General features: G+C 40.1%; 1 protein-coding gene across 10 annotated transcripts in view; it reads left to right on the top strand.

Moving 5' to 3' along the window:
- Kif24 (kinesin family member 24) overlaps positions 1 to 22444 on the top strand; it is a 73231-nt gene that overhangs the window by 9558 nt on the left and 41229 nt on the right. For 2 of the 10 annotated variants that reach the window (XM_042271000.2, XM_076563483.1), the window contains exons 2-3: positions 11600 to 11671; positions 18868 to 19506. In XM_042271000.2, the coding sequence (XP_042126934.2) occupies positions 11622 to 11671; positions 18868 to 19506 (689 nt within the window). In that variant the 5' untranslated portion in view covers positions 11600 to 11621. Of the gene's footprint in view, positions 1 to 124; positions 265 to 3788; positions 3863 to 9734; positions 9841 to 11599; positions 11672 to 18465; positions 18599 to 18867; positions 19507 to 22444 lie in introns of those variants that run through there. The other 8 variants (XM_076563489.1, XM_076563485.1, XM_076563488.1 and 5 more) reach the window with 6 other exon arrangements.

Raw genomic sequence — 22444 nt, 5'->3', positions numbered from 1 at the left:
TGTTTTATTTACTTCCGGAAACCTTCTTTTTTCTCGTATAAGTTTGAACTCTGAGATAAAACAAGCGTTTTCACAATGTCTTACACATAGTAGACTTTTGGGAAATATTTGTTCAGTTGACTCACTACAAATAGATTCTCTTTTCTTTCCTGCCTTGTTCCATTCAAAGATGATTTGGGGGCAGGTGGAGGAAAGAGGACAACCTAATCTCATATACAAAAGAGCCTGAAAATTCGACGTTAGGATTTCCACCTTTTGTGAAAGGTAAAACTGAATTGGTTGCTACAGCTCTCCCACATTGCAGTCTGATCTACCAATACCTTTTTATCAGGCTCCTAAATGTATTTCCTTGAAACAGACCATTGTGTTGTTATATGCCAGAGGATTTTCTCTTTTTATTTCGTGATTACATTTTGGAAAATGTAATCAATTATTTGAGCTTTAATTTTTTCCACTTACATTACGTGTCTGTGTGTGCGTGTGTGTGTGTGTGTGTGTGTGTGTGTGTGTGCGCGCGTATGTGTGTGTGTGTGTGTGTGTGCGTGCCAAAAGCAGGAAGTGCCTTTATCTGTTGAGCCCTCTTGCCAGTCTTTAAAACATCTTTTTATCTTTGCATTTATATATATATATATATATATATATATTTTTTTTTTTTTTTTGGTTTTTCGAGACAGGGTTTCTCTGTGTAGCTTTGCGCCTTTCCTGGGACTCACTTGGTAGCCCAGGCTGGCCTCGAACTCACAGAGATCCGCCTGGCTCTGCCTCCCGAGTGCTGGGATTAAAGGCGTGCGCCACCACCGCCCGGCATTTGCATTTATATTCTATCGAGAGATTTTTGACTTTTGTGGCCACTCTCTTCAGTATATATTAACAACTCAGCCTGTATACATTCACCAGGTATCCATAATCCTATTACATTTCCAAGATGTTGTTTTTCTAAGATTATTTTATTGTTGACTTGTGGCCTATATATTTACAGTATTATTGCTGATTATTCTTCCTTATATGAAATTCATAGCTCAGAGTTAACTTTAATGAAAGGATCAAAAATATTGCTAGGCAGGGGTGGCACATACCTTTAATCTCGGCACTCGGGAGGAAGAGGCAGTTGGATCTCAAGACCAGCCTGGGCTACAGAGTGAATTCCAGAACAGCCAGGGCTACACAGAAAAACAAAACAAAAAGTATAACAACTGTTGTGGTTTGGATATTGTGATGTATAGTGCTAGTTGTCAACTTGACAAAATCCAGAATCACCTGGGAGATGATGATATCTATGGAGGATTGACTTGATTGTGTTAATTGAAGTGGGAAGACCTGCTCACTGTGGGTGACACCATTCCTAGGCAGCAAATTCTGGACAGTATAAGAATAGAGAAAGCAAGCTGATCACTAATTCATACATTAATTCATTGTTCCCTGCTTTTCTTATTTTAAGTTTTTTTTTCTTCTTTTTCGAGATAAGGTTAGACCTGGCTATCCTGGACCTCTATGTAGACCATCCTGGCCTCAGATATCCAACTGCCTCTTCCTCCTGTATGCTGGGATTAAAGGCATGCACCACTATATGAGGCTTGCTTTTCTTATTTTAAAAATTTATTTTTATATGTATATATGTGTCAGTAAGTGTACTCACACTGGTGTATGGGTCCAGGGAGACCAGAAGAGGGCATCTGATCTCTGGAGCTGGAGATACAGGTGATTGAAGTGGGTTCTGGACAAGCAGCAAGCACTCTACACATCTGAGCTATCTCACCAGCCCTGTTGTGATTTTCTTATCTTCCATTGTAGAAGAAATAGCAGTTTCTATAGGTTGCTGTTTTGTTATTTGTGAGCCACCATGTGGTTGCTGGGAATTGAACTCAGGACCTCTGGAAGAGCAGTCGGTGCTCTTAACCTCTGAGCCATCTCTCCAGCCCTGCTGTTTTGTTATTTGTATAGTGAAGGGTTGAACTTTTCTCATGTCTCTTCTTCATCTAGTGTCTATGATCTGTTAATCCAGTTTCTCCATGGAAACTCAGCAAACTTATTCAAAGTTTGTGTAGAGTAGGTCCTTAACAAGTTTTGTTGAATGAGGCTGGTAGTGTGGTGGTGCACACCTTTAATCCCAGTACCCCTGAGACAGAGGCAGATGAATCTCTGTGTGTTCGAGGCCGGTTTGGTCTATTTAGTGAGTTCAGGCCATCAGGGATACATAGAGGGACCCTGTCTACAACACACACACACACACACACACACACACACACACACACACACACACACACAGAGTTAAATGAGTAATGGAGTCAAGTATAATAACATAGACCTGTAGTCTGTAGTCCCAGCTGCTTGAAAGCTGAAGCAGGGGAATTTCCCTAATCCAAGAGTTGAAGTTTGCCTAAATAACATAGTGTGGCTAAGACCTAGTTCTCCAGTGCTGGGGTTAGAGCCCAGGGCCTTGAGCATGCTTGGCAAATGCTTTACTACTGAGCTACATGCCAAACATAAACAGTTTTAGTAGTAGTAGTAGTAGTAATAGCAGCAGCAGCAGTAGTAGTAATATTGGCAGGAACAGTTGTATCAGTGGTGGTTCTTCAAGACGGTTTCTCTGTGTATCCCTGGCTGTCCTAGAACTCACTCTGTAGACCAGGCTAGCCTTGAACTCAGAGATTCTCCTGCCTCTGTCTCCTGAGTGCTAGGACAAAAGGTGTTGTGCCACCACTACCCAGCCAGCTTGGAAATTTATAAAGACTGATTGTAGCCATTATTTTTCCAGGTAAACACATGAGATATGGTTTGTTGACATGGTTTTATGGCTGCAAACTGGCAAAAATCTTTTACATGACAACTTTCTGAGATTGGATTAGACCAGAATTTTAAAAATAAACCACTGAATTTAAACTCAACATTGGTTATTACCTGTCCCTGGGAGCGCATTTAGAATTTGTATTCAGAGACTAATACACCTGTGTTGGCTTAAGATGACTGGGCTCAGCAATTTTGTTATGTTTATTTTTAGGTGATTACCACCAAACTTAAAAACTTAATAAGCCTGTTAAGGGTGGGTCTTGAAGCACATCACAGAGTATTTATAGTTAAATGTAAATGAACTTTTTTTTTCAGTTACAAATAGAAATAATCTCAAAGTATTTTTTTTTTTAAGTAATATGACAGTAATGTGACTCACAGATTAGTGTCCAGAAATCCACGCCTGGCCTTAGGAATTCCATCGAGTCCCATCTGTTCTAGTTCCTCTGCAGCTGTTAATTAAACAGGTGTCCCCGTCCTTTGTCCTCTGTAAAGCTCAGTCATCTATAGATAGGATGACCCCTGGAGTTTAAAGTAACTGGTTCTCCTGAGGGGAAAGTATATACACTGTATTATTTAACTTTTCATTTGCCTCTTGGAATATGGAATTTCTGTGTGTTCTTGGGGATCTAATACCTAACCTGAAGTACAGAAATTTTTTTTATGAAAAGTAATGGAGAATGTTGAGTTTATATTGTATCTGCTTTAATTGTGTGTGTGTGTGTGTGTGTGTGTGTGTGTGTGTGTGTGTGTGATGTGTGTTGATACATACACACAAGCAGGCAACATTAGAGTCTGAGATTTACATTTTTGAATTTTGATACTCACTGTAGGGTTCCTCACACTTACTGACTTGTCCCCATCTAAAGGCAGATAAACCTAAAAAAACTCTTAGCAGAAATCCATCCTGTCTGTCCCTGGACAGCTTTGAACAGATGACCTTTTCTGAGTCATTAAGTATATATGCATTTGTTTCACAGACTTTTTTTTTTTCTTTTTAGATTGCCATAAGTTTTATTGGTATAAACGCTCAGAAATTTCTTCTTTTTTACTAGCAGCTGTCATTTAAAAACAGGTATGAAAAACAATATAATAATTTCAACTTGTTTCCAAAGTCCTAACAAAGAAAAAGTAAAATTTCCACAATATAGAAAATCTTTGTTTAGTCTTCATATTATATAATTGTGAAATAATGACTCTGGCTAGACCTGGTTGCACATTTGTAAGCCCAGCACTTGGGAGCATAAGAAACATTAAGTATTAGTTTTCCTGTTAAACACTGTAGAGTGTTTTCATTTGTTTGTTTTGTTTTGTTTTGTTTCACAACAAATTCAAATCTTTTGATCTTCCCTACCTTTTCAAACTGTATACAAATGTTTTAAATCCCCTACCAGCAGCAGCTAAGCTTTTGTTTACACAAAGGCCCTGTTACAGTCTTGGAATTTGAATGATTTAAGTGGCCTTCCCCATCCCTTTTTCCTTCATTTCCTTTATGCCAATTCTTTTAAAGCTAACCAATTGAGAAAGACTGTGAGGTCAGGCCCCAGCCAACGAGGAAAAGACACAGTCACTACCTATGTTAGGATAAAAACCAGGTGTGTGCCAGGCAGTGGTGGCACACACCTTTAATCCCAGCACTTGGGAGGCAGAGGCAGGCAGATCTCTATGAGTTCAAGACCAGGCTAGTCTCCAGAGCAAGTTCCAGGACAGCCAAGACTACACAGAGAAACCCTGTCTTAGAAAAAAAGGAAACAAAAAAAGCAGATGCACCTCCTGTCCTGGAGTGCATGCTCTTCTTTTACGAGCAGTGCACCGGCTTGATCCAGAGTACAGGTACAGTTGTACTTTGTCCAGGCACTTCAATTGGTGTCGTGGCCTTTATTTGCAACCCCAAACTTATTTCTAACAGAAAGTAGGTTTTCTAGTTTGAAGACCATCTGGGCTTGGTATTTTTTTTTTATTATTATTATTTTTATTTTACAACACCATTCAGTTCAACATAATAGCCACAGATTCCCCTGTTCTCCCCCTCTCGCCCACCCCTCCCCCCAGCCCACCCCCCATTCCCACCTCCTCCAGATGGTATTTTTTTTTAATAGGGATTTATTTCTTTATTTTGGCATTGACTCTTTACTTTGGGTTATATGTTTTAACAGTGTTGCTTCTTCTGAGAAGTCCATGGAAAGTCTTTCCAGTTTTTAGTGATCTCTTCAATTTCTTCCATCAATGTTTTAATAGTTTTCATTGTGGAGATCCTTTCTTCCTTCCTTCCTCTCTTTTTTCTTCCTTCCTTCCTCTCTTTTTTCTTCCTTCCTTCCTTCCTTCCTTCCTGTAGATGAATTGCTAAATGGTCTTATTAAATACAAAACTCAGAGCCAGATATAGGGGTGAAAACCTGAGAGATCAGAGGAATAGGAAAAGCCACAGCTGACCTTACCTCACCAACTCTGCAGCTTTCAAAGTGAGCTACTTCCTGTCTACCCACACCTATATACCTTTCTGTTCTGTTCTCTCATTTGCTCTCTCAACCCAGCTACATCACTTCCTCTTCCTGCTCAGATCTGTCACTTCTTGTCTTGTCTGTACAGACCTCCATACTTCTATGGTTAGTGCTAGGATTAAAGGCAATGTATCACCATGCCTGGTTATGTTCCCAGTGTGGCCTTGAACTCACAGAGATCTAGACAGATCTCTGCCTCCCAAGTGATAGGATTAAAGGCATGTGCTACCATTGCCTGACTTGTATGTTAATATAGTGGCTGGCTTTTTCCTCTGATCCTCAGGTAAACAGTATATTGGGGACACAATACATCACCACACCTTCCTTCCTCCCTTCATCCGTCCCTTCATTTCTTTCTTTCTTTTTTCAGATAGGTCTCTCTATGTAGCCCTGGCTGTCCTGGAACTTGATATGTAAACCAGGTACTGACCTGGAACTGTAATTCACAGAGATCCTCCTGCATCTGCCCCTAGAATGCTGGGGTTAAAGTTCCTGGATATCTTCTTTCTTCTCTCCCTTTTTTTTTTTTTTTTTTTTTTTTTTGTAGCTACAGTTAATGTAATTGCTTTCTTGATTTTTTTTAATGTATTTATTTTTTATTTGCATTGATATTTTGCCTGCATCTGTGTCTGTGTGAGGGTGTCAGATCTTGGAGTTAAAGACAGTTGCTAGCTGCCATGTGGGTGCTGGGAGTTGAACCCGGTTCCTCTGGAAGGGCAGTTAGTACTCTTACCCACTGAGCCATCTCTCCAGCCCGCTTTCTTGATTTTTTTAAAGGATAATTTGCTGTTGGCATACCAAAACTATTTCTGATTGTTACCTCAACAGCTGGGAGCTAGCAGTCTCCAGGCTTACCACAAAGGATATCTCTGAATATCTGTGCTATTGAATACCAGGACAGCCAGTATGTAAAAAATCTGCCCACCATCCTCCCTCACCCTGGGGTTCACTAATTTGCAGTTCATTTTTCTGGTAGTGACAGCTGTGAGCTACTCCATGCAGTAGGGGTCAGCTAAGGGGGAAGTGCCTGGGCCTGTCAGAGGTAGTGGAAAGAACAAGAGTCAGATATGAGAAGACTTCAGTTCCAATCTCGGAAGTCACTTGTTACTCTGGCCAACACACAGGTTCAGTGTGGATCTTTCTCCTCTCCAGTAGAATTCCGGAAGGGATAGTGATAGCATTGCAGATAAATCTCAAAATCTTTATGGTAAATGGAAGACACTAGAAATAAGAGAATATAATTCCACTTAGGTAAAATTTAGGAAATATAAGTAATACATAAAGCCAGGAAGTAGGTCAGTGGTAATCTTCACCAGCAGCAGAGGAAAGGAGGCATGCAAACAGGCATTTGGAGTCTTTTGAGGGTAGTGGGTCTGTATCTGAATTGTGATTTCACAGGTGAATAGAGCTGTCGTATAGCTTATGGAATTATATGCTGTCACATATACAAGCCAGAAGAAAGATTCTGGGCAGTTTCATGGCACACAATAAGAAAGAACATCAAAATAGATTATTTGGATTTTTGCCATGGGTACAAAAGGGAGGAAGAGCAGCAGCACAAATAACTTGTCTTCTTTGCTCTGGTGATCCAGTAACATTATTGAATGTATAAACACAAAACCACATCAACAGTTGTCAACTTTAACATCCAACTTCCTTTACCTGTTGGTCATTTTTCTTGGAATCTTTTTGACCTACTTTTTGTCAAGGGTGTTTGAGATCAAACAAACCTCCTAAAATATTTATTTATTTAGTGATTTAAGAAGGATTCCACTATGTGACTTTGGCTGGCCTGGAATCCACAAAGATCCATATGTTCCTGCCTGGCTGGGTTTAAAGGTGTTCTCCATCATCTCTATATTCTAAAATATTTAACTTATTAAAAGTTTGTCTTATAGGCCAGGCCATCTCTCTAGCCCCTCAGTGTTACCTCTAAAAATATAGCTGTGACTTCTAGACATTTTATGAAGCAGTTTAAACTATTAAGAGAATCCAGGATGAGATCAGGTTGTAGTGACACACACCTTTAATCCCAGGACTCAGGAGGCATAGGCAGGTGGATCTGTGTGAGTTCAAGTCCAGCCTGGTCTACAGAGTGAGTTCCAGGACAGCCAGGACTGTTACACAGAGAAACTCTGTCTTGAACCCCCCCCAAAAAAAAAAAAAGTTTGTCTTGTATTGTACTTAACCAATTGTTTTGATTCTTATTGGTTATTTTATCCTTTTACCTTTATGTCAAGGAACTCCATTCACATCCTTAGGTTAAGGTGTAATAAGACTATTTTATTTTTTTTTTTTTTTTTTTATTTTTTTTTGGTTTTTTCGAGACAGGGTTTCTCTGTGTAGCTTTGCACCTTTCCTGGTGCTCACTTGGTAGCCCAGGCTGGCCTCGAACTCACAAAGATCCGCCTGCCTCTGCCTCCCGAGTGCTGGGATTAAAGGCGTGCGCCACCACGCCCGGCAAGACTATTTTATTTTATTGCATGTGTGTGCACATGTGTGTGTGCATGAAGAGGCCAGAAGTGGATGTTGGGTGTCTTCCTTGATTACTCTCTACTTTGTTCATTGAGTCAGAGTCTCTCAGCTGAATGAGAGCCTGCTGATTCAGGTAGTTTTAGGGAACCAGCTTCTCTCAGAGATTACCTGGTTCTGTCTCTGGAGGGCTGGGATGGCTGTCAGCTGACGCATCTGCCCAGGTTTTTAATGTATACAGTGTTCTACCTGCGTGTTCACCCATACACCAGAAGAGATCTCATTACAGATGGCTGGGAGCCACCATGTGCTTGTTGGGAACTGAACTCAGGACCACTGGAAGATCAGTCAGTGCTCTTTTCTCTTTTCTCTTTTTTTTTTTTTTTTTTTTTTGGTTTCTCAAGACAGGGTTGCTTTGCACCTTTCCTGGATCTCGCTCTGTAGACCAGGCTGGCCTCGAACTCACAGAGATCCACCTGCCTCTGCCTCCCGAGTGCTGGGATTAAAGGTGTGCGCCACCACCACCCAGCCAGTCAGTGCTCTTAATCTCTGAGCCATCTCTCCAGCCCAATACCTATCTAACTTTTAAATGGGTCCTGGGGATCTGAACTCTGGTTTAAACTTAAGTATATGGGCCAAGAGAGTCCACTGAGTCATCTTCCCAGCCTTAATAATAAATTCCTTTTTTTTTTTTTTTTTGGTTTGGTTTTTCAAGAAAAATTCTTTTTAAAAACAATTTATTAGGCCAATTGTGGTGGTGTACACTTTTAATCTCAGCATAGTAAGCCAACCTGGACTACATAGCAAGTTCTAGGACAGCCAGAACTGCGTAAACCCTGTCTCAAAATACATACAAGAAATTATTTATTTTTATAATTTATGTGTATATATGTGTGCCTATGTGAGTTTATGTGCACCATATTCATGCAGGTGCCCTTGGAGGCCAGAAGAAGGCGTTGAACAAGAGTTACACATGGTCTTAGGCCACCGTGTGGGTTCTGGGAACTGAACCCTGCTCCTTTGCAAGAGCTGTAAGTGCTCTTAACCACTGAGCCATCTCTTCAGCCCCCTTAAAGGTAAATTCTTAATTCCGGTGTGTACGGAGGTGGATAATAAGTAAAATGATAATTAGTTTAGCTTTCAAAATTCTCATCATGTATTCTCCTTTTTATTTGTTTGTTTGTTTGGTTTGGTTTATTTTTTCAAGACAGGGTTTCTCTATGTAGCCCTAGCTGTCCTGGAACTAATTTTGTAGACCAGGTTGGCCTCAACTCAAGAGATCTGCCTGCCTCTGCCTCCTGAGTGCTGGGATTGAAGGTGTATGTCACCACCAGCTGGTCTCATCCTGGATTCTCTTAGTAGTTTAAATTCCTTCATAAAATTTCTAGAAGTCACAGCTATATTTTAGAGGTAACGTGGAGGGCCTAGAGAGATGGCTGAGTGTATGGAGCGCGTAGCAACGGCTCTAGAGTAGTTACTTAGGGGTGTTTAGAGCTCTGCAGGTCTCCAAAGAACAAGTTACTCTTTCCTTCCCCTTCCCACGCCCTCGTGTCTCCAGGCCCTCTGTACTTAACTGGAAATGCATAACCTTCACCTAAATTTAGGTCTGTTGGTGGCTAATTATAACAGCCATGTGTTTATTGAAGGAAAGCTTATTTTCAGGTTAGGAAATATGCATGATGAAGCTATCAAAGGCTTAAGGCAATTGAATGAAAAACATGGAATATTAAAAAAATGCCAGAATTAGTCATGGGTATGATGAAAAAAAATCCCATTAAAATCCTGAAATAAGTCACCTGATAACTGTTTAAAATAAGTAGGACATTCTTTATGAATTGAAAATTTAAAGAAAAAAAAAGTCATTTATACTTGCCTTCATGTAAAAATTCTATTTTGAGTAATCAAATAGCCCTAATTGTTGACAGAAAGCAGAAAGTTTTCATTTTTTGTTTTTTGTTTTTTCTCTGTGTAACAGCCCTGGCTGTCCTGGAACTCCCTTTGTAGACCCAGCTGGCCTCGAACTCCCAAGTGCTGGGATTAAAGGAGTGCACCAACACCTCCTGGCTCTTTTTAAAGTTTTTGTGAGTATGTTTAAGTGCTTGCATGTATGTCTGTGTACCGCTTATGTGCTTGGTGCTGTTGGAGCCAGAATAGGGTATCGGATCCAATGGAACTGGAATTATTGTCAGTTAGGAGCCACCGTGTTTATGCCTAGGAATGGAATCAAATTCTCTGCGAGAGCAGAAGTACACTGAACTGCGGAGCCATCTCTAGTTCCCAGAAAGGTTTTCTAAGGAGAATTCCTTAAAGAAGGAGAGGATCAGAAAATCACCAATTTGCAACTCCTAATGAAATAAGTGAGGAGGTATTGATCATCAATGAATGAAACTACTGGACAAATGTAAAGAGAGACTCTGTCAGCAAGGGGATCGGGCTGCAGTCCTCGCAGACATTTGTGTATATTCTGACTGGATGTGCATGAAACGCGCTAAATAACACCAACACAACATTTTGCAGAAATGTAGATGCTACTTCTAATGTAGAGTTGCCAGATTTAGACCAAATAAGATTCAATTTGAATTTCAAATAAGCAGTGAGTGATTTCTTTAGTATTAAGCTCCACGCTTGGAACATACTTATTTCGTCTTTCTATAAGAAGTCAGAGGAACAAAAAGAAAAGGAGATAAAGGTTGTGTTGGGGAGGGGACATGGGACTGCTTTGTAAGAAAAAACTTAAGCATAACAATCAAGTGTGTGGAACTTGTTTGGATTCTGATTTGAACAAAATGTATTTTTGTAAAAAGGTTTTTTTTTTCCCCTCATTTTTTTGAGACAGGGTTTCTCTGTGTAGTTTTGGTGCCTGTCCTGGATCTCACTCTGTAGACCAGGCTGGCCTCGAACTCACAGAGATCCGCCTGGCTCTGCCTCCTGAGTGCTGAGATTAAAGGCGTGCCCCATCATCGCCCAGCCTTTTTTGCTTTTTTGAGACCAGGTTTCTCTGTGTAACAGTCCTAGCTATCATTTTGTAGACCAGGCTGGCCTCGAACTCACAGAGATCCACTTGCCTCTGCCTCCTGAGTGCTGGGATTAAAGGTGTACACAACCACCACTGGCTTATACTATGTATTTTGTGATATTTGAATTTTTATGATTTTTTAAAAATGCTGTAGATGCTCACTGTGTCTGTTTTATACCAGGCACTTAGTAGATATACATATTCTACAGAATCTATCACAAATACATTTTAATAAGTTTATGGAATATATTAGCATACCTAATTTCATGATGTGTTGTAGTTTTTAGTCTGGTTTTAAATGTAAAAAGTTAATGAGCTGGGCATGGTGGCATATACCTTTGATCCCAGCACTTGGGAGGCAGAGGCAGGTGGATCTCTTGAGTTCGAGTTCAGCCTGCTCTACAAAGTGAGTTCCAGGACAGCCAGGGCTGTTACACAGAGAAACCCTGTCTCAAAACATAAACAAAAACAAAAAAGTTAAGAGGGCCTCAGGGTAGCTCAGTGTCAGAGTCCTTGCCTAGCATTGATAAGGCCCTATAAAGTTCTGGTTTGATCTCTAACATTGCAGAAAGCTCTAAAACAAAACACAACCCAAGCTCCATCCTTGTTAAATAACATCTGCTTCTCAGATTCTTAGCAGAGCTGAACTAGATGCTGGGTTTTTGCCTCCTAATTTAGTAATCTGTATTAGTTAGTACTCTTTGGTTTATTGACAGATATTTAAAATGAAGATTCACCTTATTTAACATCTTAAAATAAGAATGTTCTCTGCCTTTACATTTTAGTATATATTTCTATTACATTTTAATTTATTTTGCATGTAGACGGGTGTTGCACAGTGTATGCATGGAAATCAGAGGACCGCTTACTAGGATTGATTCTCTTCCTCTTACCAGGTGGGTCCTGGAGATCAAGCTCAAGTTGTTAGGCTGTGCAGCAAGCTCTGTTACCCAATGAACCATGTTGTCAACTCTCCACCTTATTTTTTGAGACAGACTGGAGCCTGCTTAGACTGCTGGTGAGCAAGTGTTGAGGATCCTTCTGTCTTTGTCCCAGGCATTACTGACATGTTGTGTCACACCTAGTCTTTATGTGGGTGCTGGAGATCCGAACTCAAGTCTCCATGCTTGTGCGGCAAGCGCATTACCCACTGAGCCATCTATCCAGCTCTGAAATATGTTGTTTTTGTGTTTTTTTAAAAATTGGTAATGGCATCATGGAGCTAGAGAGACACCTCAGTGATTAAAGAACATTTGCTGCTCTTGAGAGCACCCAGGTTCAGTTTCCAGCACCCATGTGGTGGCTCACAACTGTCTGTAACTACAGTTCCTGGGATCTGATGACCTTTTTTGACCTCTGAGGGCACCAGGAACACATATATGATGCACAGATATACATGCAGGCAAAATAGTAATGCACATATTTTTTTTTTTTTTTTTTTTTGAGACAGGGTCTCTGTATAGCTTTGCGCCTTTCCTGGAACTCACTCTGTAGCCCAGGCTGGCCTCGAACTCACAAAGATCCACCTGCCTCTGCCACTTGATTAAAGGCGTGCACCACCACTGCCCTGCTAAAATTTTTTAAATAGTTTCAGAATTAAGCACAAGCACAACAGTGTTCTAGGTCTTATTGGGTAATGGAGACATCAGTGGAATTCAAATCACAACAGGAGAGACAATAGCTCCCAACATTTATTGCTATCTAATAGTCTACTTCTCTTGATTGCCCACTAGTTCTACCCATTCCCTCCCGGCAAGAGACTACGGCCATTACTCATGCAACCTGCCAAGGATAGTTATGCCCCATGAGCAAAGATAGAGTGTTGTTTTGGATCAATTAACTTTCTCTTTAACAAATGATGCCTTTATAAACTATTCTGTACCTTGCTTTATTCATTTAGCTATATATTGGAAAGCTTTCTTTTTCTTCAGTAAATATTGGAGAATTTAGTTAAGTTTTCTAATTGCTTCATAGTATTATTCCACTTGAAAGACAACTGTAATTTATTTAACGAGTCTCCGTTCCTTTGCTATTACCAACAGTGATATAATGACTTTGTACTTCTGTCATTTTATATTTGTACACAGTAGCTGTAGGATGTTTCTGGAGTTAGAATTGCTGGGTAGTAAATTTGCTTACAAAAATTTGTATTTATTGTTTGTTTTTCAAGACATGGTTTCTTTGTATAGCCTCGGCTGTCATGGAACTAGCTCTAAAGACCAGGCTGGCCTCAAACTCACAGAGATCTGCCTGCCTCCGCCTCCAGAGTGCTGGGATTAAAGGTGTGTGCCACCAGCACCAAGCTATAAAAATTTATTTTTATATGTATGTGTGCATCTGTGTGAGTGATATGTACAAATCACATTAGAAAAGACAGTAGCTACCAACACTTATTGCTATGTAATAGTTTACTTCTATGTGCACATATTGTGATATGTGTGCATATTTGTGTATATGCGCGTACCTGTGGTGAACAGAGGCCAGAAGACATCAGATGCCTCAGAACTGGAATTATAGGCATTTGCAGGTTGCCCAATTTGTTATATGGGGCTGGGATCTGAACTCCAGGCCTCTGAACTTCGTTGCCTGAACAGCAATCACTCTTTACTTCTGAACAGTTACCTCCAGAGCCCAGGGCTTTGCTCACACTAAGCATGCACCCTACTGCTGATATCCCTCCATAGCCTTTACATTTGTCTTTTTGACAGAGATAGATCAGTAAAGTAAAATTATCATCTGAGCAAAATTTTCAATGTATCTATCCCCCAAATCTGGGTGTTTATTTTGTTTTTTTTGTGTCTCAGTGGTAGTTGAAATGTTTTTTGTTTGAAGTTGCAGGAGTGAGTGTGACACTTATGTCAGGAGTTAAAGGAGGGGTAACCTTTGTAAAATGGACTATGATTATGGAGAAGCATGGTGAGTTTGGAAACAAAGGAACGTAGGCCAACTGTAGTGCCCAGAAAGGTGGGATGGCTGCAGCTGGTTAGACCCATGACCGTGGCTACTTAATCTGCATGTTCAGATTACCGCTATTTTAAAAAATTACTACATTTTCTCTTCCCGTGATATTATAGGTTATTCAAGGCTTTCAAAATTAATATTTTAGTCTCGTTTACTTATTAGGAATGCAGCGGAGGCTGTGGTTATCAGAATTGAAAAATGTTTGGTATGGCACCAAGGGAATTGGTGTGCAAAAACACATACTCTTGCACAGCTTGTGCATAGCACTTACAGTCTGTTCCCGTGGGTAAGCTGAGCCAGCTAGAGAGTACAGCTGCTTAGAATTTGCTTAAACCGAAACTCCGAAGGTAGAGTAAGTTCTGTTCTTGGTTCTGTGCTAGGTGGTGAGGATAGGAGAGAGGCAGAAATAACAACAGCAATGGTGATAACTGCCAGCACTTATTAAATATGGAACACTGAATGTGTCCCAGACATTATGCTGGGCTTGTTTGTCTGTCTGTCCCTCAGGCAGGCCTCAGACTTGCTCTGTAACCAAGAGTGTCTTGAACTTCGGTCTGCTTGCCTCTGCCTTCCAAGTGCTAGAATTATAGGTACATGTTACCGTGCCTAGAGTTTTGCAATGCCTGGGAGCAAATCTGGGTTTTATGCATGTTAGTCAAGCATAATATAAACTGAGCTTCCTCCCTCCCCCAGCCCTTACAGATATTTCCATATTCAACCTGAAGAATTTTGGGGTTCTATTGCCTTTTTTTCTCCTTCAGTGTCTTGAGGCATGGTGTCATTATGTAGTCCAAACTGACCTCAACCTTTCTACATAGCTTTGTTGCTGGGACCGACCTCAAACTCAAGGCAGCCCTATGTCAGCCTCCCAAGTGCGTGGATTACAGGTCTACACTACCAAGCATGTATTAAGGGGTGGAGGGAGGCGCACATGCACATCAACAGTGAGTGTCTCCCTCAGTTGCTCTCCAACTTTTCTTTTTCTTTCATTTTTGAGACAGAGCTCTATCTGGCACAGGATCTTTTATCTGGATTCAGTCAGTTTGGCTGGCCAGTGAGTTCCAGAGAGCCTCCTGTTTCCTCCCCAGCACTGACATTACAGTCCAACACTACCACACTTGGCTTTTTTTCTAAGGGAATCAAATTCAGTTCTTCAATCAAGTGAGACACTTGACTGACTGAGCTGTCTCCCTAGGTCCCAAATGTCTTTTTAGACAAACAAACCAAAAATAGGGTCGCATAGCCCAGGCTGGCTTTGAACTCGCGGGGATGATTCCCCTTGCCTCAGTGTTGGCATTTCAGATGCCTAGCTTCTATGGCCTTCCTAATTCACAATTGAAAACAGTGAGTTTCTGAAATACTGAGTGATTGTAACTTGTTACACACTTACCTCCTTTATAGGATTGTATGGAGATACAATGCCCAGAACAGTGTCTGGTATGTATTAAATCTCAATAAATATAGCTGCTGTTATGGTTACTGAAGCACAGAGTACCATGTATTCCCTCTCCTTCTAGCAAAGCCAGGTATTCTAGGGAGGAAAAAAAAAAAACAGTGATAAAGGGATTAATGGTTTAGTTTTGATATTGTATAAGGTGTTGGGGTAAAATGATAGAAAAAAATCTCGAGATGAAAATCTCATTTTGGGGAAAAGCTCTTGAGCTGTCTTGAAAGGATGAGTGTAGCACATAATGACAAATGATGAGAAGCAACTGCATTCTCAGTCATTGCTTATAGGAATGGAGATATATATATATAGTACAGCCACTTTAGGAGGGAGGTTGACATTTCTTAGAAAACTAAGCATGTCTTATCATACAATACAGTAATCATGCACCTTGATATGTCCATGTAAAAACTACATAGGTGTTTATAGAAGCTTTTTTCATAATTGCCCAATCTGTAAACTTCTAAGATGCCCTTCCTTAAGTGAACAAATAAATAAACCAGGGCACATTCACATGGGGAATGGGTTTCAGCAGTGAAAAGAAATGAGCTAACAAACCATAAAAAGACACTTGGAGGAAATTTAAATTATGAAATGAAAAAGCCAATCTAAAAGCTGACATTCTGCATGCTTCCCACTGTGTAACATTCTGGAAAAGCCACTGTGGAAGCGGTAAAAAGGTCATTGGACAGGTATGGGGTTTACACCTTTAATCCCAGCACTTGGGGAGGCAGTGTTAGGCCTCAGTGAGTTGAAGGCCAGCCTACTCTACAGTAGTGGGTCTCAGGACAGCCAGTGCTACAGTGAGACCCTGCCTCAGCCCACCTCTCACACAAAGAGATCATTAGTCACCACTGGATAGACGGATGGGAAGGGTTAGTAGACAACCCAGGATTTCGGGGCAATCAAACTAGTCCATGTTTTACTTAAATAGAGGATACATGAACTGTCTATCCAATTTCATAAGTTCTGTAGCCCTAGGTAAGAACTCCAGTGTAAGCTGTAGACCTTGGGTAATGAGTCTTTATCAATGTAGGTTTATTAGTAAGGGAAAGAGTACATGTGTGAGACAGGCTGTTTGGCAAGTCTACTTTCTACTCAGTTTTTCTGTGAACCTAAAATAGCTCCTAAATTTGCACATAAAATCATAACAAAAAAGGGCAAAGTTTCAGAAGTGAAATTGTAATCATTGTTATATAACAATCTAGCCCCAAACTTGGTGGCTCAAAGCAATTGCCCTTTTATTTGCTTAAAGCTCTGTGAGTCGGTTATTTGGGCCAAGCTTTGTTAATAGTTCTTTACTTGATCTTACCTGGAGTCATTCCTGTGGCTGTGGGAAGGTCAAACCACCTTTTTACGGGGTCACCTAAAACTATTGGAAAACACAAATATTTACATTACGATTCATAGCAGTAGCAAAATTAAGGTTATGAAGTAGCAATGAATAATTGTATGGTTGTGGGTCACACACCATGAGGACTGTGGTAAAGGGTGGCAGCATTAGGAAGGTTGAGACCCACTGCTCTGGTGGCGTCGCTCCAGTGGGATAGTCTGCACGGCTTCTCTTGCACATCTGGTTTGGGCCATAAAAGTAGTAGTAGTGTCTAAGCCTTGGGCTGTTGGCTAAACTTCTTCACATGGCAGCAGAATTCTCACAACAGTAAAAGCTATGATGGGTCTCTAGACCTAGGCATGGCAGTCTGTTTCACTGTATTCTATTGCCCAAAAGAAATTAGAAAGCCATTCTAGATGCAATGTGGGGGAGAAATATACTTCACTCTTGAGGGAAGGACTGTGAAACTTTTGTGGGCTTTTGCAGAGGGGAAACCTATCACTAATAGACGATATCAGTGTCAGGTTAGGATGTGTTACCTGGACTCTTTGGTCTTTTGTTTTGCCTAAATAGTATTTTCTCCAGATGTAGTTATTTGGAGCTTCTCAGTTGTCCTTGTCATGCCGTCCTTAACGCTCACGCACACACACACACATGCGCTGTTTCTCTGAGAAAGGACAACAATCAATTAAAATGAAAGCAACTTTTCAATAATTAATTGAATTTTGAAAACTCTGAAGTATCAAACCATTTTGAAAAACAAAATATGAGGGGCTGGAGAGATGTCCCACAGTGAAGAGCACTGGCCACCCTAGCGAAGGACTTGGGTTCAATTCCAAGACCCACCTGGTAGCTCACAACTCCAGTCTGTAACTTTTAGTCCCAAGGGATCCATTGCCCTCTTCTGGCCTTTGTGGACACAGGTGGTGCACAGACAAACATACAGAGAAAACACTCACACATATAAAATAAATAATAATTTACAATTTTTTTTACAAAAAGCTAGGCATGGTGCTTCCTGTTTGTAATCCTGAGATTGGAAGGCCAAGGCAAGAGGATTACCACAAGTTTGAGGCCAGCCTGGACTGTAGTAAACCTCAGACCAGCCTTGGGTATACTGTCTATACAAAAACAAACAAACAAACAAACAAAACCCAGACTGGATGGTGGCTGCCTTTAATCCCAGCACACGAGAGGCAGAGGCAGATGGATCTCTGTGAGTTCGAGACCAGCCTGGTCTACAGAGAGTTCCAGGATGGCTAAGGCTACACAGAGAACCACCCCCCCAAAACGACCAAACAGAGGCTGAGGAGACAGGTCAGTGGCTAACAGTTTGTGCTCTTTGAGAAGGAGGACTCCTTTTCCAGTTCTAGCACTCCAGCACCAGGAGATCCAACACCCTTTTCTGACACTGCAGTCATGTGTATACACGCCCACATGTACACTCAACACACACAGACATACACACACATTTAAAATATTGATTACATATTTCAAAAGCAATTAAAGTTATTTTTAATCTTAGGAACTTGAGCTTGATTAACAGGAATAATAGAGAACTACTCAGAATTCTGATTTATAATAGACAAAGATTTTGTATTATTACTACTTCACCTGTTAGTGTTTAATTAAATTTCCGGTTTTAAGTGTTTTATTGTGTAGTCATTCAAAGTTGTGACTATAGTATTATTTTCCTAGGAAGATTATTTGATTGATATTCTGTTCAGGTAGACATCTGTGACTACCTTTTAGAATTATGTGAAATACTGAATGAGTTGATTCTGAATTGGTTGTTTTTACTTCTATCTAACTTACCAATACACAGCAGATAAAAATGCAGTCTCTCTGAGCTGTGTTAGCACATTATCCTTGTGGTCGCTACTTTATTCTGCTTTCTATTCTGAAAGACTTCTTAGCCTTGCTCATTAATCATAGGAAACAGTTGTGCAACATGCCTTGACATTGAGTTGAACATCTAAAATTAGTCCTGCTCCAATCAGTGGTTGAGAACAAGATTTCAGCAGTGTGTTACCTGCATTCAAAGCAGACACTGCAAAGTTAGAAGGAACTCCCAAGCAATAAGTAAGTTGTTTGTGTTGTCTGTGTCCATATATTTACTTAAATATGTGATTAGGAAACATTATTAAACAGATGAACAAATACAACTGTTTATATGCTATATATAAAACAGCTTTGCTTATAAACGCTGCTGTTTAATCATTTCAGAAGAAACATGCCTAGGAAACTTGAGATGATAAACATTTTCCTGCATATTTGTCTACCTTTTAATCTGTAAAGGAATATATTCTGTTTACTTCATATAGATGACTTCTTTTTCTCTTTTTCTTCAGAGTTCATATAAATCTAGTCACAAAAATGGCGTCCTGGTTATATGAATGTCTTTGTGAAGCTGAACTTGCACAGTATTATCCTCATTTTACTGCACTTGGCCTCCAGAAAATAGATGAATTAGCAAAGGTTACAATGAAGGACTACTCCAGATTGGGAGTCCATGACATGAACGACCGCAAACGTCTTTTCCAACTTATCAAAATCATTAAGATTATGCAAGAGGAAGATAAAGCCCTCAGTAGCCCAGAGCATCCTCTTCAGACAAGCAACCTATACACCAAGCCTCAGGAATTCAGATCTGGCCCCCGAAGACAACTGCATTTTGATTCTCCTGCTGAAAGCAAAGCCAGAAGGGCCAGCAATGAAATGTGTGACTTATCAGACTTCTCTGTAGAGGAGCAGAAGGCCACTTACCTGAACGTGCTGGGACCCATGCTACCTGACGAGTCCCAGGACCAGACAAAAATAAGAGCCCTGAATGCCTCTGCTGCTGGTGTCTACATGCAAACAGAAACCAGCATTCCGCTCTTTTCATCAAATTACTTCTCTCCAAAACTAGGAAATAGTGATATTCCTGTTATTCAAAGAGTCTCTCATGTTTCGGGCTATAACTATGGAATCCCGCATTCTTGTGGCAGGTAATAATTTATTTTGACATTTTTGGGAGAGGCAAAGACAAATCTCTCCTTCGTGACTAGAGAAGTGCAAGTATTCTATTCCTAGTAAATGACTATAACATGTGAATGATAGTGAACAAGTTTTGTGTTAATAATTTAAGTAAACGGGTAGAGATAGAATAATGAGGAACTGGAACTTTACAAAGCTGATATTGTTCAAGTACATCAGACAAACAGCTGCTACTTTCTAGGGTCTGCTGTCCGTCCTCTAGCAGACCTATTATGTTACTGTAGTGTAACATGATAAACCTAGTATATTCACGAAAGCGAAGTAGTTAACTGGCCTTCTACAATTGAAAAAAAATCACACAATTCACATGATTTGTTTGTTTTTGAGACAGGGTTTCTCTGTGTAGCCCTGGCTGTCCTGGAACTCACTCTGTAGACCAGGCTGGCCTCGAACTCACCAAGATTTCCTATCTCTGCTTTGAGTGCTAGGATTAAGACATGCACCACCACCTTCTGTGCCATGATAAAGTATTTACATCTGGTCTTATATTGGATAAAGTACCAGAGTACTTTTTTTATTCTCCCAAACTAGTTGATTTAGGTTTTTAAAATTTTATGTGTGTGAATGTTTTGCCTACATGCATGACTCTGCACTACATGTGTGTCTGGTGCCCGTGCAGGCCAGAAGAGCATGTCAAATACTCTGGGTGTGAAGTTACAGGCAAATAACTCCTGAGCCACATATGGGTGCAGGGTATTGAACCTAGGTCCTCTGATAGAGCAGCCAGTGCTCTTAACCACTGCGCCGTCTCTCCCACTCCAAGGTGACTTCGTTTTATAGGTGAAAGTACTATATAGAAATTTGAAATTCTTGTTCTAGCAGAGCACAGAGGACTTAGTGCTGTTTTTCTTCTTTAACTATAAATTGTAAATATGAAAGGTGAGTGAACTCTTTTTACTATTTTAATCTGTTATTGAACACAGAAAAATATAAATTAGAATTATTTATAAAAATACTACTTTCCACTGCTTATCACATCATGACTTAGAATGTATATTTCAGTGTAAATATTGCCATTATATTTACCTTACAAATATTAAGTAATAGCTGTGATGTCTGACTCTAGGTATGAAGATAATTAAGTTATCTGGAGGCTCTTAGATGGTAGGTAAGAGATGACAGACAAACATAACCATTTGTGCCAGGCATGGTGGGGGCACCCAGCAAGCCAGCACTCACAAGACAGACAAGAGGCTGAGGAGCTCCAGCCAGCCTTGGCCACATGGAAAGACCCTATCTCCAAAACCAAGAGGTACCCACGAGGAAAAGAACACACTTTGCTTTTTGCCTTTTGAACTTAAAAACCACAAACCTCAAGCTTTTTGTTCATGTGACTCATCCTGGAATCCCCTCACAGCTCTTAAGAATGACGGGCTGGGCCTGGTGGTAATGTGCAGTCCTAGCACTGTGGATGCTCACGCCACATTGCGAGAACTTGTCTCCAAGCCTAACAAAAATAAACAGGACCAAGCCTTTTCTGTCCTCTTTGATTAGATTCCTATGATTAGGTTATTAATGCTAAACATATGGAGATTTTGACCCAAAATCCTGTTAAAATAGTGGATTAGAGTAAAACATGAAACAAAAAAGTAGATTTTATAAAGGAACAGATAATATGAAACCAAAAAGATTAAAAAATAATAGGTTAAAATAGTTTCATTTTTCTTGTGAAAAAATTAAGCACATATGCAAAATAAGAGAAAATAAATCCCCATGTGCTCATCATTAAATGTCAGGCCTCAAATGATGTATTAGTCTCATATTTTAATTAAAATAATAAAACATGCTTTAAGATGTCTTAAAATCATGCACTATGATTTATTAGAAATGTTGTTTGTTTGTTGTAAAAACTAATTTAGATCTTGGCAAAAAAAAAATAATTTTCCAGCCAGTTGGAAGGCTCAGAAAATCAAAATTTATATGAAGCAATTATATTACTATATAATTTTGTATTAGATTTTTTGTAAAATCTATTTTCCAAGTTTTTGTAAGGGGCTATCAAATAAATTTTAAAGTGTAAAGAAGGGAACAATTTGTTTTGCAATGCATTCCTTTACATAGACCAAAACTATTAATCCTGATTTAAAAAAAAACTGTTTTCAGAAACCTTATGAAAATAAGATTTTTATGAAAATAAAATAAGAGGGAAAATGGATCTTCTTTTCTTACAGCCTAGTTTTAGAGAAGTTTTTGTGTAAGTGGATAGTTCTTAGATATGTATACCACATGAGGCTGAGCAAATAAACCTCATTAGTTTTGTATCCCTGACTCAAGGAGTAGTCCTTCAGATGCTGGGTATTGAAACCAGCTGAAAGAATGTATTGAATAGGACATTGAGATAGTAGTGGACAGGACCAGTCATAAAAATGTCCTGAGAAGAAATACACGGTTATATTCTAATGAATGAGTTCATATCAGAGTGGGCCAAAAAACAGAGTCAGGGACCTGGGAAGATAGCTCAGTTGATAAGATGCGTGCCATGCAAACGTAAGGACAAGTTCCATCTCCAGCACACATGTTAAAGCCAGTGTGGTGATTCACGCTTGTAATCCCAGCACTGAGGCATGGAGACAGGTGCATCCCTGATGCTTGCCCTAGTGAAAAATTCTGTCTCAAAAAACAAGGCGGACAGATCCTGAGGAAAAACAACACCTAAGGATGTCCCCTGGCCTACACACACACACACACACACACACACACACACACACACACACACGGAAAGAGAGAGAGAAAGAGAGAGAGAGAGAGAGAGAGAGAGAGAGAGAGAGAGAGAGAGAGAGAGAGAAAGAAAAAGAAAGAAAGAAAGGAAGAAAGAAAAAGGAACAGGGAGAGGCTGAGTATATCTATGAGGAATAGAAGGAAAAGTACATTGAAACCCACCACCTAATA

The sequence above is a fragment of the Peromyscus maniculatus genome, chromosome 2, assembly GCF_049852395.1.
Source record: "Peromyscus maniculatus bairdii isolate BWxNUB_F1_BW_parent chromosome 2, HU_Pman_BW_mat_3.1, whole genome shotgun sequence".
Lineage (NCBI taxonomy): Eukaryota > Metazoa > Chordata > Mammalia > Rodentia > Cricetidae > Peromyscus > Peromyscus maniculatus.
Note: the sequence above shows the minus strand (reverse complement) of the source record. Positions and strands in the feature narration are given on the sequence as shown.